The following is a 13946-nucleotide window of genomic DNA, read 5'->3' as shown; positions in this document are numbered from 1 at the left end:
CACCATGTTTAGCAGAATTATAGCCTCATTTGTTGGACTCTCATTTCTGCACAGGAACTCCTTTAATTTGATTAGAATTTCAACTAAATATTGTATGCTGCTTGATTTTGATGAAAACTTCACTGACCTCAGTTGTCATAATTCTTTGTCATTTATAGTTTATGATCCTTTGCAAAAATGAAAGATTTTCGTGCAGGTTTTGGAAATATTGTGCTTTTTTAATTAGATATGGATAGGGATACAATCCTTAGAGGAAAAAATCTATAGTTATGGCTCCTGGTTGTCAAATCCACCCACTTTGTTTGAGCATATGCAGACTCCTTTATTGGATGTTAAACAAATTGAGTAGGCAGCTTCATATTAATGAGGCCTCAGCTGAATTTGATTGTCAATATTGCTTAAAGTATGTTTAAACATGCAACATCTTCTTTTGGCAGAGTTATGGCCCCTGCTTGTCAAACTTGCCAACTTTTCCTTTTATACAGTAACTCCTTTAATAATCAATTTTATGTTGATGACACCTATGCTTGGTTTGTTTTTCAACATTTGATCAGCATAATTCACTTCCGACTCCTGATTGTTAGACTTGTTTTCTTTCTAGACTATCATCCCGTTATTACTGCATTTCAATTTTTTTATATGCATCTCATTATTAATATAACTTAAGTGGAATTTAATTATCAGCTTCCATTATCATGATGTAGTGGTGTAATGGCTGTTGATCCACAGTTTGTGTGCAGGTTCATATTGATGAGATCTTAGGTAGATTTCATTGCCAGTGTTCTATGTCATCAGTTGTGTCTTTCAAATGTACCTTAATTCATTTACTTGATCACTTGTCACTTTGCCATTTGCTCAACAAAACTGCACTTTCCTACTTTCAACAAAAAGTAGGAAACATGAATTCCTGTAATCTGCTTGTTGTTCTTTTAAGTTCTTAAGAATTAAAAATTTAAGCTGTTGTTACTTAAGTTGGTTGTTACAAGCACATCAGTACGGTAGTGTTTAGATTTACCTGTGGCCACATGTGTATTAGGCATTGTAGTAATATGCAACAAAAGCATGTATTATTTGGAATTGTTTCCCTTCTACACGCAACTGCCTATAATTTTGAGTATAAAATAGACTCAGATAACAATGATCTCCATTTGTTTACATTTTTAATATTAAGAAAAGGTTAAGCATGCCTGGGTGAGGCCAAATGAGCATGTGGGGCTTACTATAGGCCTATTGTACAAAGAATTGTAACACTATATATACTCTTTGTAAGCATGCCTTGGACAAAGTCATTTAATTGAATTCTAAATCACAATTTGCCATGCAAGGATGTTTTGTGGTATAGAGAGGTTAAGCTCAGTTCTGTTAATTCTGAGTTGATATTGGGACGTAAACTGGTCTGGCAATACTAAGGTAGGTAGGATTGTATATTAAAATTGAAATTTTGCTTAAATCTTTTACTTGACAATTGCTGTCAGTTGTAATATTGAACTGATCTTACATATAATTTATTGTTGCACTTAAAATATTCATACTCAAGTTATAATAACGAAAAGTTCAGGCTGTCCTTCTGTCTCTCATTCTAAAATCAGATTTTAAGTTTGTTGAAATATTTGCTTTGTCCTTCAGATTAAATTAGCATTTGCCTCCCAATGGCTTCCCATATATGCATACAATCAAAGTAGAGAAGGAAAAGTAAAAGGTGTAATCTTTTTAATGTATTTTTATTATATTTAATAGCATCAGTTACTACTTTTATTGGGACCTCAAGTGGCTGAGTGGTTTAAAGTGTAAATTGGTCCAGGTTTACTGTCTGCATGTGTTCAAGTCTCGGGTATGTGAGAAAACTTGGCAGTAGCTTCTTGTGGGTTGGTGGTTCTTCCTTGGGTTTCCCGGGTTCTTCCTCCACCAGTTATACAAGCTGCCATGTATAGCATATCTTGTGCTGAAAAATAGCATAAAGCTCCATAACAACAACAACAACAGCTACTACTTTTATTGGATTGCAAGATTTCTTAGGCATAAAATGCTGTGTTTGATATAGCCAATAGCGATTTGAGATTACCCTACTGTCTTTGACACATAATAGTGAAATGAAGTGTTCATTTCTTTTAAAACTGAATCCTCATGTTGTTAGTAAAAGTCTCAGGAAAATTAGACTTTTGGAATAATCTTATAGTTTTCTTATGTGTGGTAATGTGTGTAAAATATTTTAAAAAATGATATTTAAAGAAAGAAACAAGATTTAAACAAAGAAAAGATGAAGAAATACAAAATATGATTTTTTTTGTCTACAAACATTTTCCTGCTGCAAAAGAAAAATTAAAATCTGAACACCTTCAGACTAATTAAAAATATTTTTTCTTCCCACATAGAAATGAAATAAGGCAATGAGGAACATTTCAGTCTCTAATCCAATTAATACACCTAATCTACATGTTATCATACCTTATGTTAACAAACTTTCAAAGATAATATCTATTTGGTTTTATGATTTTAAGGCTTTGGCCAACACAAGTAATTTTACTACATGTCAAGCAACTTAGCTACTACCTACTCCTGTATTCAGATTATTAGTTTCTGAATGAATTTTTAAGTTTGGGAATTCAGATTTGTTTATCCAGAGATTAAACCATTAAGATGATTCTTCATTAAATAACAAAAAAATGGCATTCCAACATGTGATGTTTTCAGAGATATTGATATTTCATTAAACTGACATATTGTTAAGAATGACATTCTATCATGTGATGCTGACAGAGATACTGATATTTCATGACACTGACATATGGTAAAAATGACACTATATCTTGCGATGCTGACAGAGATACTGATATTTCATGACACTGACATATGGTAAAAATGACATTCCATCATGTGATGCTGACAGATACTGATATTTCATGACACTGACATGGTAAAAATGACATTCTGTCATGTGATGATGACAGAGATACAGTTATATCATTCAACCAACACATGGTAAAGAACGGCATTCTGTCATGTTATGCTGACAGGGATACTGATATTTCATGACACTGATATATGGTGAAAATGATATCCTATCATGTGATGCTGAGAGAGAAATTGATATTTCATTAAACTAACATGTGGTAAAGAATGACATTCCATTATGTGATGTTGATGGAGAAACTGCTCCTTAATTAAACAGATGTAGTGAAATGATGACATTCTGTAATTTTATGCTGACGGACATGCTAGATGACATACAGCTGTAGGTTAAACCATATTTTGATCATTGTAAAAAATACACTTTAAAGTGATTTTGTTTGTCTTTAAAAGCAGATGGGATCAGCTAAATATTATCAGAACATTAGATAAAAACTTCCCTTTACAAATTATGGTATAGATATAACATATCAAACTTGAAATAAAACCCTTCCTCTACAAATTGCACAGAGATTATATATTAATCATTATTATATGCTCATTTTTCCTCCGTTAACTTAGCACGGTCAGAATCGTTCAGTATTTTACGATGCTGAACTCGCATGCAACTTCATATTGCACTCATAAAGGAACTACTTTCTCTCGTAAACAAACAATGGATGCAGATAGCACTTTCTGTAAACAAATCATGTACACTCACATAGTAGGCAGTTTACATTTTGGTTGATTACATTTGTTTCTGAATGAACTAAAGCAGATGTTTCATGGACTACCACAAACCAGCTGCTTTGCCACATTCCGTGTTAGCTTTTTTGATACATTGTTTCAGATTTAGGCGTGAGATGCCAGATTTCATAAAAGTGCTGGGTACTTTAAAATAACATGCAAGTGACAAGACATAAATTGTCTTCTTTAGCTGGTAATAAGAATGGCATAAAATATACTTACAGTTTTACATCCTGAATTTCCTTTCTTAGTTCTGTAAATCCGAATTACATGATCCATGTCATGGGTTTTCAAGCTTGATTACACATTTCTACTGTAATTTTAGCTATATTCCAAGTGTAATTACATCCTCCTTACTGCACTCAAAATGAAAAAAACATTAAATTCCATAGCGTCCTTTTGATAACTGCAATTGAAAGACTTCCTATCTTTCCCACATTATGATTATAAATATTCAATGACAGAACAGAAACACACTTGCAGATGTCAACATGCTTCTCCCTTGCTACTTCAATTGGATGTATTTTATGTAGAATATGCACAAATGAATCCAGTCCATAAACAAGAAATTTCGTAGAATCGACAAATATACCAAAATCTGTTCATTCCAGATCAGATGTAAAAGTTGTTGCAATGCGCATTCATTCACAATATGAATCTAAATTTCAATTTTCGGATGACCAAAACACCATTTTCTTTCAAAAGTTATGTCTTGCGTGCGACTAAGTTAAAATTTATCTGTGCGGAATTATGTGCGCATTAATAATGTTGTTGTGTAATGATGAATCTGTGCATGTATATTTAGTTTGGAATACGGCATACATTCAGTTACTTTGTTTTTTTAAGTGTACTTTGTTTATATAATTAAGCCATAGGTAGAATAAGAAAAATGAGCATATAATAAAAAGTTACTGAATTTGTATGGGAAAAGATGAACGAGTTTTGTCAGATGGATTTACTGCACCCCCAAGCTCGTACAGTATGCCATCTGAAAAACTCGTTCATATTTTCCCATACAAATGGAGTAACCTGTAATGCAGCAAATTTGTTAAAACTTAAAGTAGATGATGGTTTCCTTGATTTTAATCAGTTGGAGATATTTCCTCTATTTTTTTAAATAGTGTCATCCTGGTATAATTGGTTAAGTTGTGTGTGTCTTGGAATGTTAAATAGTTTAACTGCATATTTTGTTTTAGTTTGTCATCAGTTGGCAGCTGGGTTGTAATAAATAAGGAAAGTATATTTTCAGTGGAAACTTCTATTCATATGTGACTTTATGATAAATATTTCATCCCAGAAAGTTAAATAGTTTAAAAAGAACTTCAATTGTGTATATTTGATCATGGAAGATTAAATGTTTGATCATGTAATTTTTCTGATCCATATTAAATTATTTTAATTAATTGGCACACCATGGGGTACTGTGTGGTACTTTACAAGAATGATTATGTCATTTGTTGTATTTACGATCTAAAATATAAAATTTTGAATTTATGTTGTTTTTACAATCTAATTTATATAATTTCAAATTTATCTTGGCTTGATATTTACTGTGTACACTTTCTTATATGTTGAGTCCAAATACAAACAACCTATACCCAGATCTGTTATTGCATAATGAGCTGGCCCATCAGAGTCTATGTTGTTTGTTCTGCTGATCACTCCTAACAAACTGCATAGACCTAGATTGGCTGGTGAATTATGAGATGGCAGATCTAGGTCTGTGCAGTTTGCAGTTGGGCTCAGCTTGTGAGCATGTTCAGTATAAGCCCCATATCAATCACTAAGATTTTTTCCTCACAAAAAGGAAAATTACAGATGTATTATAACATTTATATAAAGTTCTGAATTTTCAGCAGCAGTGTATACAGTACACTCAATTATGACCAGAATTATTGTACATAATGTAAATTAATGTAGTTTGATTCATTGGTATGCATAGAACCCATACTACAATAGTTTATTTAGATAAATTACAAACACACATAATAACAATTTATGGTGCCAATTTACATGTTTTTAATTAACTCCCTCCATGGAGGCAGTGGGAATTTTTTCCTAAGAATAGCCATTTATATGCAATTCAGTACATGAAACATGTTGATAAAAAAAAATTCATACTGACCACATAACCCCAGGAATTGTGGATTTCAGTATCATAACATTTCATTGCAGTCATCCATCATACTATTTCTTATTGTAATCTTTCCAATATGCCTTAATGGCACACACAGTTTACATATATTTCAATCACTAAGGGTTTACAGGATTTGGCATTACTTTAGTGCACTTATTGAAAGGAATATTGTATGCTTATACATTAACATATTGTAAACTTCATTCCAAAATGTTTTTATTAACTGATGAAGTTCTGATTTGAGACTCCTTCTTATGTGCTACTTTCATTGTTGCAACTCATATCCTTGCATAGAACATGTTTACCCAGAGAAGCCTTCTATAGTTAATGGCAGCACTGGAAATACGTTTCTGTTGAAGTGCTTTCAAAACTGCATTATTTCGTGAATAATCTCGGTAACATAATCAAAAAGAAAAACAGTTTCTCTTTTAAATTCTTTGGTTTAATATCCTGTAACGATTGATCGAAATGTTTACACTAGACAAAGACATAGAAAACAAATTCATGCTGATATATTTAGATTTTATTTTATGTGTACATTAGTATGTTATTTTATTATAGGTGATGTTGTAGGTACTAGTCGCTGTCTTAATTATGATCTATGCCTGGGAGATCTTCACCTTTTTCAGAGATAAGGCATGAGTGAATTCAAGACTTTAAATTGATTTTTTTTTCAAACAGAGAAACTCTGCAATAAATTATTGAGTGGTATTTGAACAAGCATATTTGACTTCATTATTGTACCTACCATATATGTTGTAAAGATAGTCCACTGGCCATGGTTCAAGTTGTATCAATTTATCTTGACAGGACAGGAAATTTCAGTTTATAGAATATAACTGGTATGGGTGAAGAAATCATTTTGTACTCTCTTTCCTGTTAAATGAAGGCAAGGGAGTTTTGGGTGTTGTTGACATGTTTAGACAGAATTTGACATAGCTAACAATGTGATAATAAACACAAAAGAGTATATAATAGTGTGTTTATATAGATGAAATTTATGAAACAGTTGAATGGATTCAGTCATTTAGTAGTGTTGATGCTTAATTTATTTGTTAAAAATGCAATTTTTACTTTGTAGGGCTTTTCATTTTAAATTGTGTGGAAATGAAGCCAGTTTTTAAAGTTGTATAAAATGAGATACATATAATTGGGTGCATACATCTCACTCTCATCCTGGAACAGTCTACAAGTTGATAAATATATTGGTAAACCATAAGCTTGAATTAAGTTGGCAATTAATAATCATCAGTATTTTACTTTGGGATTTTTTTAATTGGAATTATATCTTGGGGGTAAGTTTTTATACATATTAATACTTAAAGATAGGACTTACTGTCTGATATGTATGTCTGTATGTATAATGTGTTTATGTAGGTTTGCATGTGTATGTATGCACACACACAGACACAGACACACACACACACACACACATGAGCACAAGTAACTTGAATACTCAGTGACAGCTATAATTAATGCCTTAATTCTTGTCAGTAAAAACAGTCAGGTATTTGATATAATTAGGGTACACATTACTCAGGCTTTGCTATTGTGACAATAGTAATGTTGTACTTACATGCAATTAATAAATGGGCAAATACAAACTATCTTAAGCATGCAAAAACAATCTGACACATTTTTGTTTATATTTAAATTTAATCCAAGTTGCAATGCACAGTATTGTATTGTACATCTCTTGGTTACAAGATAGCATGATTTGAAACCTGTATGTTATTCATTGGGGAGGGTAATGTTACAGTAGAATCCATTGTATGAATACAGTATCAATTACAAATGTATTGTATTCCTTACTGTAAATCAAAAACTAATCTGAGCTATAAAAAAAGGGAAGGGCATTAGCTATAGAAAAAGGCAGCGAGTAAAATGTGAGATACATTCGAACTCTCATCAACTTGCATTTAAATTTTGTCTGTTAATTCTCCAAATAAAAGTCCATGCTTGATGCCTGCCCACCCCATATTCTCAATTTTCTTTGGGCAAAGTTTCATTTTGGAAAGCTTTTTGCAATGAATCCCCCTCCCCCAATAGCTTATCATGTGAGGTATACTGTAACAAGTTTCAGACTTTGATTTTCACTCATAACTTCCTTACCTTGCAGCATTTTCACTATACATTATTTTACTATACATTACAATATTTCTCCAAGCTTTTCTGACTCCTCTTTTCAAAGTTTCATTACCTCCCTTCTTCCTGTCTCTGTTCCTGACCCCGCAACCTCCAGGGGTGGATAATATTTCTAAATCAAATCACTCATATAGCCATGTGAAGGTTAGATTAACAGAATCCATCATATATAATGGTCAGATATTAAATTCCACTCAGTAGTCAGGCAAGAACAAGGGGTCGCTGAGTTTCTGTCCAAAAAGTCTAATAATATGACTCCGAAGCTTTATACTGGGATTGTTTTCTTTCAGTTCTAATTTTAAAAAGTTGTCATAAATTTAGGCAGATCATCAGTATGGATGTTGCTGTAGAAAAAAAAACATTTTTCTATAAAAAAATGTATAGAGAGTTTAATTTACAACAAATATTTCTTGTAAATGATTTCTGTTTATAAACTGGAAAAATTTGTCCTTTCATTAATTCAAATGCTAGAAATATTACAGATGTTCGTGTTTGTATAAACATAATGACATCATTTATAGTATCTCCAAGTGCATTCATGTGATGTAGACATATCCCACATTGCTTTCTCATATGGGTAAACTGTCACACATATAATGCGGGAAACTGTTATTGATAACAAGGTGTGATTTCTCTCACAAGGATGATGGTGCTTTCATTACCATGGGGAAAAATATGACAGCAAGATCTCTACTATTTTAAACCAGTGGAAATGTTAAATGCGTAACACAGTTTTAAATAGAACGACTTGAAGGGCAAACTCAGTAAGTGTGTATATTAAACTTGACAACATGAGTTAAGATTTACTGTACAACTGATGTCATTTTTAGGTGAGGGAAGAAAATGAACTCTGGATAAAGTAGAATAAATATTACAGGAACAGAATTAGTAAATATAAACACAGATAAATGCTATAACTTAAATGAATGACCCTTGAACATTTTGAGACATTTCAGATATTTGACTAAAATGCAACTTTTGTCCTGTAAATGATGAGATATTTAACAACTTGTTTGAAAACTTTGCGACTGCGACAATGAAAATGACTAAAATGTTACCCGGTGTATGGGAAGTATTAAATATTTTTCAAAACCAAATTCATTTTCAAACATCCTGTAATTTGTAATGAAGTGGGAGGTCATGGGTTCGATCCCCAGCCAAGTCATACCAAAGACTTACAAAAATGGTACTAACAGCTACCGCACTTGGTGTTCAGCATTAAGAGGTTAGTGTTAGGACTGGTCGGCCTGGTGTCAGGATAATGTGACTGGGTGGGACATCATGCAATGTGTCTGTGGCATGATGCCCCAGTGCTAGACATCACTGTAAACTGCCACACTGCAGACATTGTAGCGATATGACTGAAAAATTGTTAAAGCTACGTTAAAAATCCTATCACACACACACACACACAAACACAAATTTCTTCACCTTGGTTATTGCAGTTAATGGATTTCCAGAGCATGGATAGATTCACATCCTTTAAATAGGTATCAGAGTCGTAATTTCCAGTAAAAATAGTGCAATATTGAAAAATATAATACATTGTATGGATTTTATATTCTTTACTTTTTTACCGAAATTTACCATTTTTTACCTTTTATCTTTCACTTGTACCTTTAACCTTCATGTTGTTCTTTATCTGGAATTTGTTTGTGCAATTCTTACATTTTTTGACCATTATTAACTTACCTTTAATTGGTACCATATAGCCATTATTGTGCTTAAGTAAAGTTTAACACTAATAACACATACATACATACATACATACATACATACATACATACATACTTTAATGAAAATTGGATACATTTTGAAGTTAATGACAGTTATAATTTATTAGTCAAATTTTGGCAATTATGAAAGTATTTAAATTTGTTCTGAAAAGTCTACACTCCAACCTGACTGTTGTTACTTTACACTCAAAACTAGCCACTGGTCAGCAGGTCAGCATTAGTGGCAGTATATTAATATTTGAGCTGTAGGAGGAGTCATTGAACCATCAGCATTTCCCCAGCATTTATACTACCTTTGGCATAGAAATGGATTTTTAAGTATAGCATAGGTTATGTTTACTGCCTATTGTTTGGCTGCTGAATTGGACCACTCAGATGATACCATGATATCCTACATGTTAAATTGGCCAGAACATTTTAAGGCTATCTGATTTTTCTTTATGGGAAGGATAAATTACTTATTCATGTACATTAACATTTATTTTGACAATTAATGTCAACCAACACAGCTGTGATCCCTCTTTATAATATGGATGAATTACTTAAATGAAGATAAATTACTCATCAGTGTATAGCAGTATTTATTGTGACTATAATATACATCAGTACTTTTGTAACTCAAATGACTCATCTGTGTACAGCAGTATTTATTGTGACTATAATCTACATAAATACATTTGTAACTCCAGTGACTCACCTGTGTATCGCAGTATTTATTGTGGCTATAATATACATAAATACATTTGTAACTCAAACGACTCGTCTATGAACAGCAGTATTGTGACTATAATATACATCACTACATTTGTTACTCAAGTCCTCATCTGTGTACAGCATATATATTGTGACTATAATATAAATAAATACACCTGTAACTCAGATGACTTATCTATGTACAGCTGTATTTTTTGTGACTATAATATAAATAAATAAATTTGTAACTCAAATGATACATCTGTGTACCGCAGTATTTATTGTGACTGTAATATACCTATATACACTATCATACAAGTCAGATTACTCATCTGTATACAGCATTATATAATGTGACTATAATACACCCCCTTTCCATTGAAGGTGTTGATGGGGTGGGAGGATAAACTGTAGTAATAGCACTTTCCATCTGTCAGGTTGCTAAGTTGCAATGGTTTTTAAAGACTAATGAAAAGGCAGATAAAAGCAGCCAAGCTGTGCAGAATTCCCCCATCTCCAAAGGGAAGATTCCATATGCTCACTAAACTATTTTATAAATTGGCATGTTTTATATACTTGGCAAAATATGTGGAATGAAAACACAATAATGAAGCTTCAGAACTTCTAATCCGCCACTGGAATCTTGTGACCTAGAAATTTCAAAGATGAGGTGGTATTATATTGATAACGTATAGGATACACATACCTGAATCCTACATACTCTCTGAAGGGTGAACCTTGACTTGAGTGGGTACCATGCCAGTGTCAGTTGACAGAGGAACACTTCTTGTCAGTTATATCAAAATTTTGACCCCATATTTTAAATCCCCAATGCTGCCATTTTTAATAAATTTCACCATTCTTTGAATCTAACTTAAGTTTGGACAGATGGAAGTGATTTGTTATAAAAGCTATCTGACATTACATTCTTTGAAATAATCAAGATGCTAGGTTTAAATGATGTTCAGATAGTCAGTTTAGAATTAACAGGTAACACCTCTTAATTCAGTTGCTGTAGTTGCTCATAATTCCAATCTTTTTTTCGTGAATGATCCAAAAGTAGTGATGTCATGCAATCTACAAATTCCGCTAGTGACTAATAAAATAACAACAACATTCGCACATTGTGGGCAACTTGATTTTAGAGGGAAATAAGAGGTATGCCTGCTCTTTTAAGTGGATCTGTGAAGTTTGAAATTAAATACATTTGTATACTTATAATAAACAATATGCTTGACTGTTTCCATCATTTGGTATACAATTTATTTATATCTGGGACAAGTGATCTAAAAGAAATATCCCATAATCATCACTTACTGGATCTGAAACTGTGGTGTTTGATTCTTCTGTTTACAGTGGTAATGTTATCAAATATTTTATTCCAGCTTTTGACTGAAATCGGTTGGATGTCCTGATCAGCATAGATTAATTTGTATGCGTAAGACAAATGGCCACTGTTCTCAGTTCAAGGGAGAAATTACATTGCTTATAATGTGATGAACCATCTATATCTTGTTTTAAAGGCACCCAATGATGTTTAAGACCAATATTTGTCAAGATTCAGTATTATTCAGGCGACTTTTTGCAGTTCCCTGATGATTCTAAGACCAAGAGGTGAAAGATCAAGGACACTGGAGCTGACATTTTAATGTTTATGTTTTGCTTGATAATTCAACTTTCTTGGACATAATTTTTATCATGTTCAGTAGGTAATCTACTCATGGGCTAGAGCACCACTTGATTTATTCTGAAGTCCAAAGGTCAAGGTCATTTGGTTTTAATATGATAAGTGCACTCTCATTCAGCTTCCCACACCAATTTCATTTTTTGTTGATGTTGCATTACACATGAAGAAAGGCAGTATCTGTCAAGTTTGTGATCAACGTTTCACAAAATGTTGATTGTAAATTTTGTAATGGCTTTGGTTGTGGGGATTCGTCCTTTTTCTGCTGGCTATTTTTTGTAATGTTAGAAATAGGGAAGGGTAATATTGCTGCTGTGGTTCATCATTCTTATTTCCTGTTTCCCTTCTGTGCATCAGACCCATCACAACTTCAAAAAGTTATGTGATTATATCAGTTTAGCATACACTCTAATTAGTTGAATGCAACTGTCTTTGAGTTATGAAAACATGTATTATGCTATTGAGAGCTATTAGTTTCATATTAACTGTGATCAAATATATTAATGGCATACACATTTTCTTGGATTTCACAGTTACTGCAAGCCATAAATTTGAATACTGCTTTTACTCTTTTTTTGTTTTTTTTTAAATCAAGTCCTACTGCAAATGCCATAATCTAGTTTCTGCCATTGCATAATGTTCCACAGGTCCACATTGTTTGTTCTACTTAATTACTCCTAACAAACTTGTGTCTGTGTAGTTTGAAGTTGAACTTGAGCAAGTATGTACTGTACTTCATCAGCTCCTATACAATTTCTTGCTATACATTCCTTGTGCAAAAGGCATAATCATAAAGAAAAGTACCACCTCATCAATTTCATTTTTTATACAGAACTGCAGAAATCAATGATTCTGTTGTAATCATGCCCACCATCACATCCCATAGCGTTAGCTGTTGACATTGTTATGAATATAGGTATCCAATATCTCTTGCACTTGTCAAGTGTTTGAACACAGAACCTCACAAGTGGATGCCCTTTGCAGTATGCCGATCATACAGATAATTCTTAAATAAACATCCAGTCATAAATAAAGAATACAAGTGGAAGCAGCATTCATACTTGGCTAAATTGTACCAACCCCAGATATACTGGTCGATCCAAAATAGGCAATCCAGTTGGATACAAATTATGTTTGGCTTGAATATGACTTAAACAATTATTAGGACTGAGGTATGTAAGTTGGGGCTTGGTCATTTTTCAGTGCAGTGTTTTGTGCATTCAGGTGCATAGTAGTTTTGAAGGTCATTGATGGACCTTGCACTGACCTTTATTAAAGGATAAAATACAAACTTATATTGTAAATATATTGTGTGCCTTCTCCACATATGTGAAGGGAGCATATGTCCATTTATTATGTCCGTCACACATTTAATTTCTGCTCAGTAAATTCTTGATGGATTAAAACCAAAGTTTAAAAGAATCTATGTCCTGTACAGCATTTTGTTTTAGTATTGAATGGACTTATAGACTTGTTTTGAGAAAGAAATTTACTCAACTGTTTTGTGGTATTGGCAGGGCATCCATATTATATGGACACATGTCTTGGTTATGTATAACTGGACCTTTTTGAACACTCATGTAACAGGTGACTTTAGTAGATCAGAGTGTAGCTTAAATTTTGTAATTCTTTTTCAGCTCCATATCCATTGCAAGTTACCTACCCTTGGACTACCTGGAGACCGTGGTGAAATTCGACTTCAAGGTATGTTTTTTTCTTTCACATGTATTTCTTTCTTTCTATCTATCTGTGTGTCAGTCTGATTGTTTTAAGACATCTATTAGCTAAGGGGCTACATGTGTCCAAGTGGGCTAAGGCACTTGCTTTAACAGATAACTGGTACATCTCACTGCTGTCCATGTGGGTTTGAATCTCATCTTGGCCAATGTGTGTATGTGAGAAAGCTTGCCAGTAGCTT

General features: G+C 32.9%; 1 protein-coding gene across 1 annotated transcript in view; it reads left to right on the top strand.

The window, feature by feature from the left end:
- Positions 1–13946, top strand: part of LOC149790401 (uncharacterized) — a 263333-nt gene that overhangs the window by 66783 nt on the left and 182604 nt on the right. Inside the window, exon 11 of the mRNA XM_089972455.1 lies at positions 13666–13732. Coding sequence (XP_089828581.1) covers positions 13666–13732 — 67 coding nt within the window. The remainder of the gene's footprint in view (positions 1–13665; positions 13733–13946) is intronic.

The sequence above is a fragment of the Sinohyriopsis cumingii genome, chromosome 10 (genome assembly GCF_028554795.1).
Source record: "Sinohyriopsis cumingii isolate HCF-2022 chromosome 10, ASM2855479v2, whole genome shotgun sequence".
Classification (NCBI taxonomy): Eukaryota; Metazoa; Mollusca; class Bivalvia; order Unionida; family Unionidae; genus Sinohyriopsis; species Sinohyriopsis cumingii.
The sequence above is the reverse complement of the archived record's forward strand: the minus strand, read 5'-3'. Positions and strand labels throughout refer to the sequence as shown.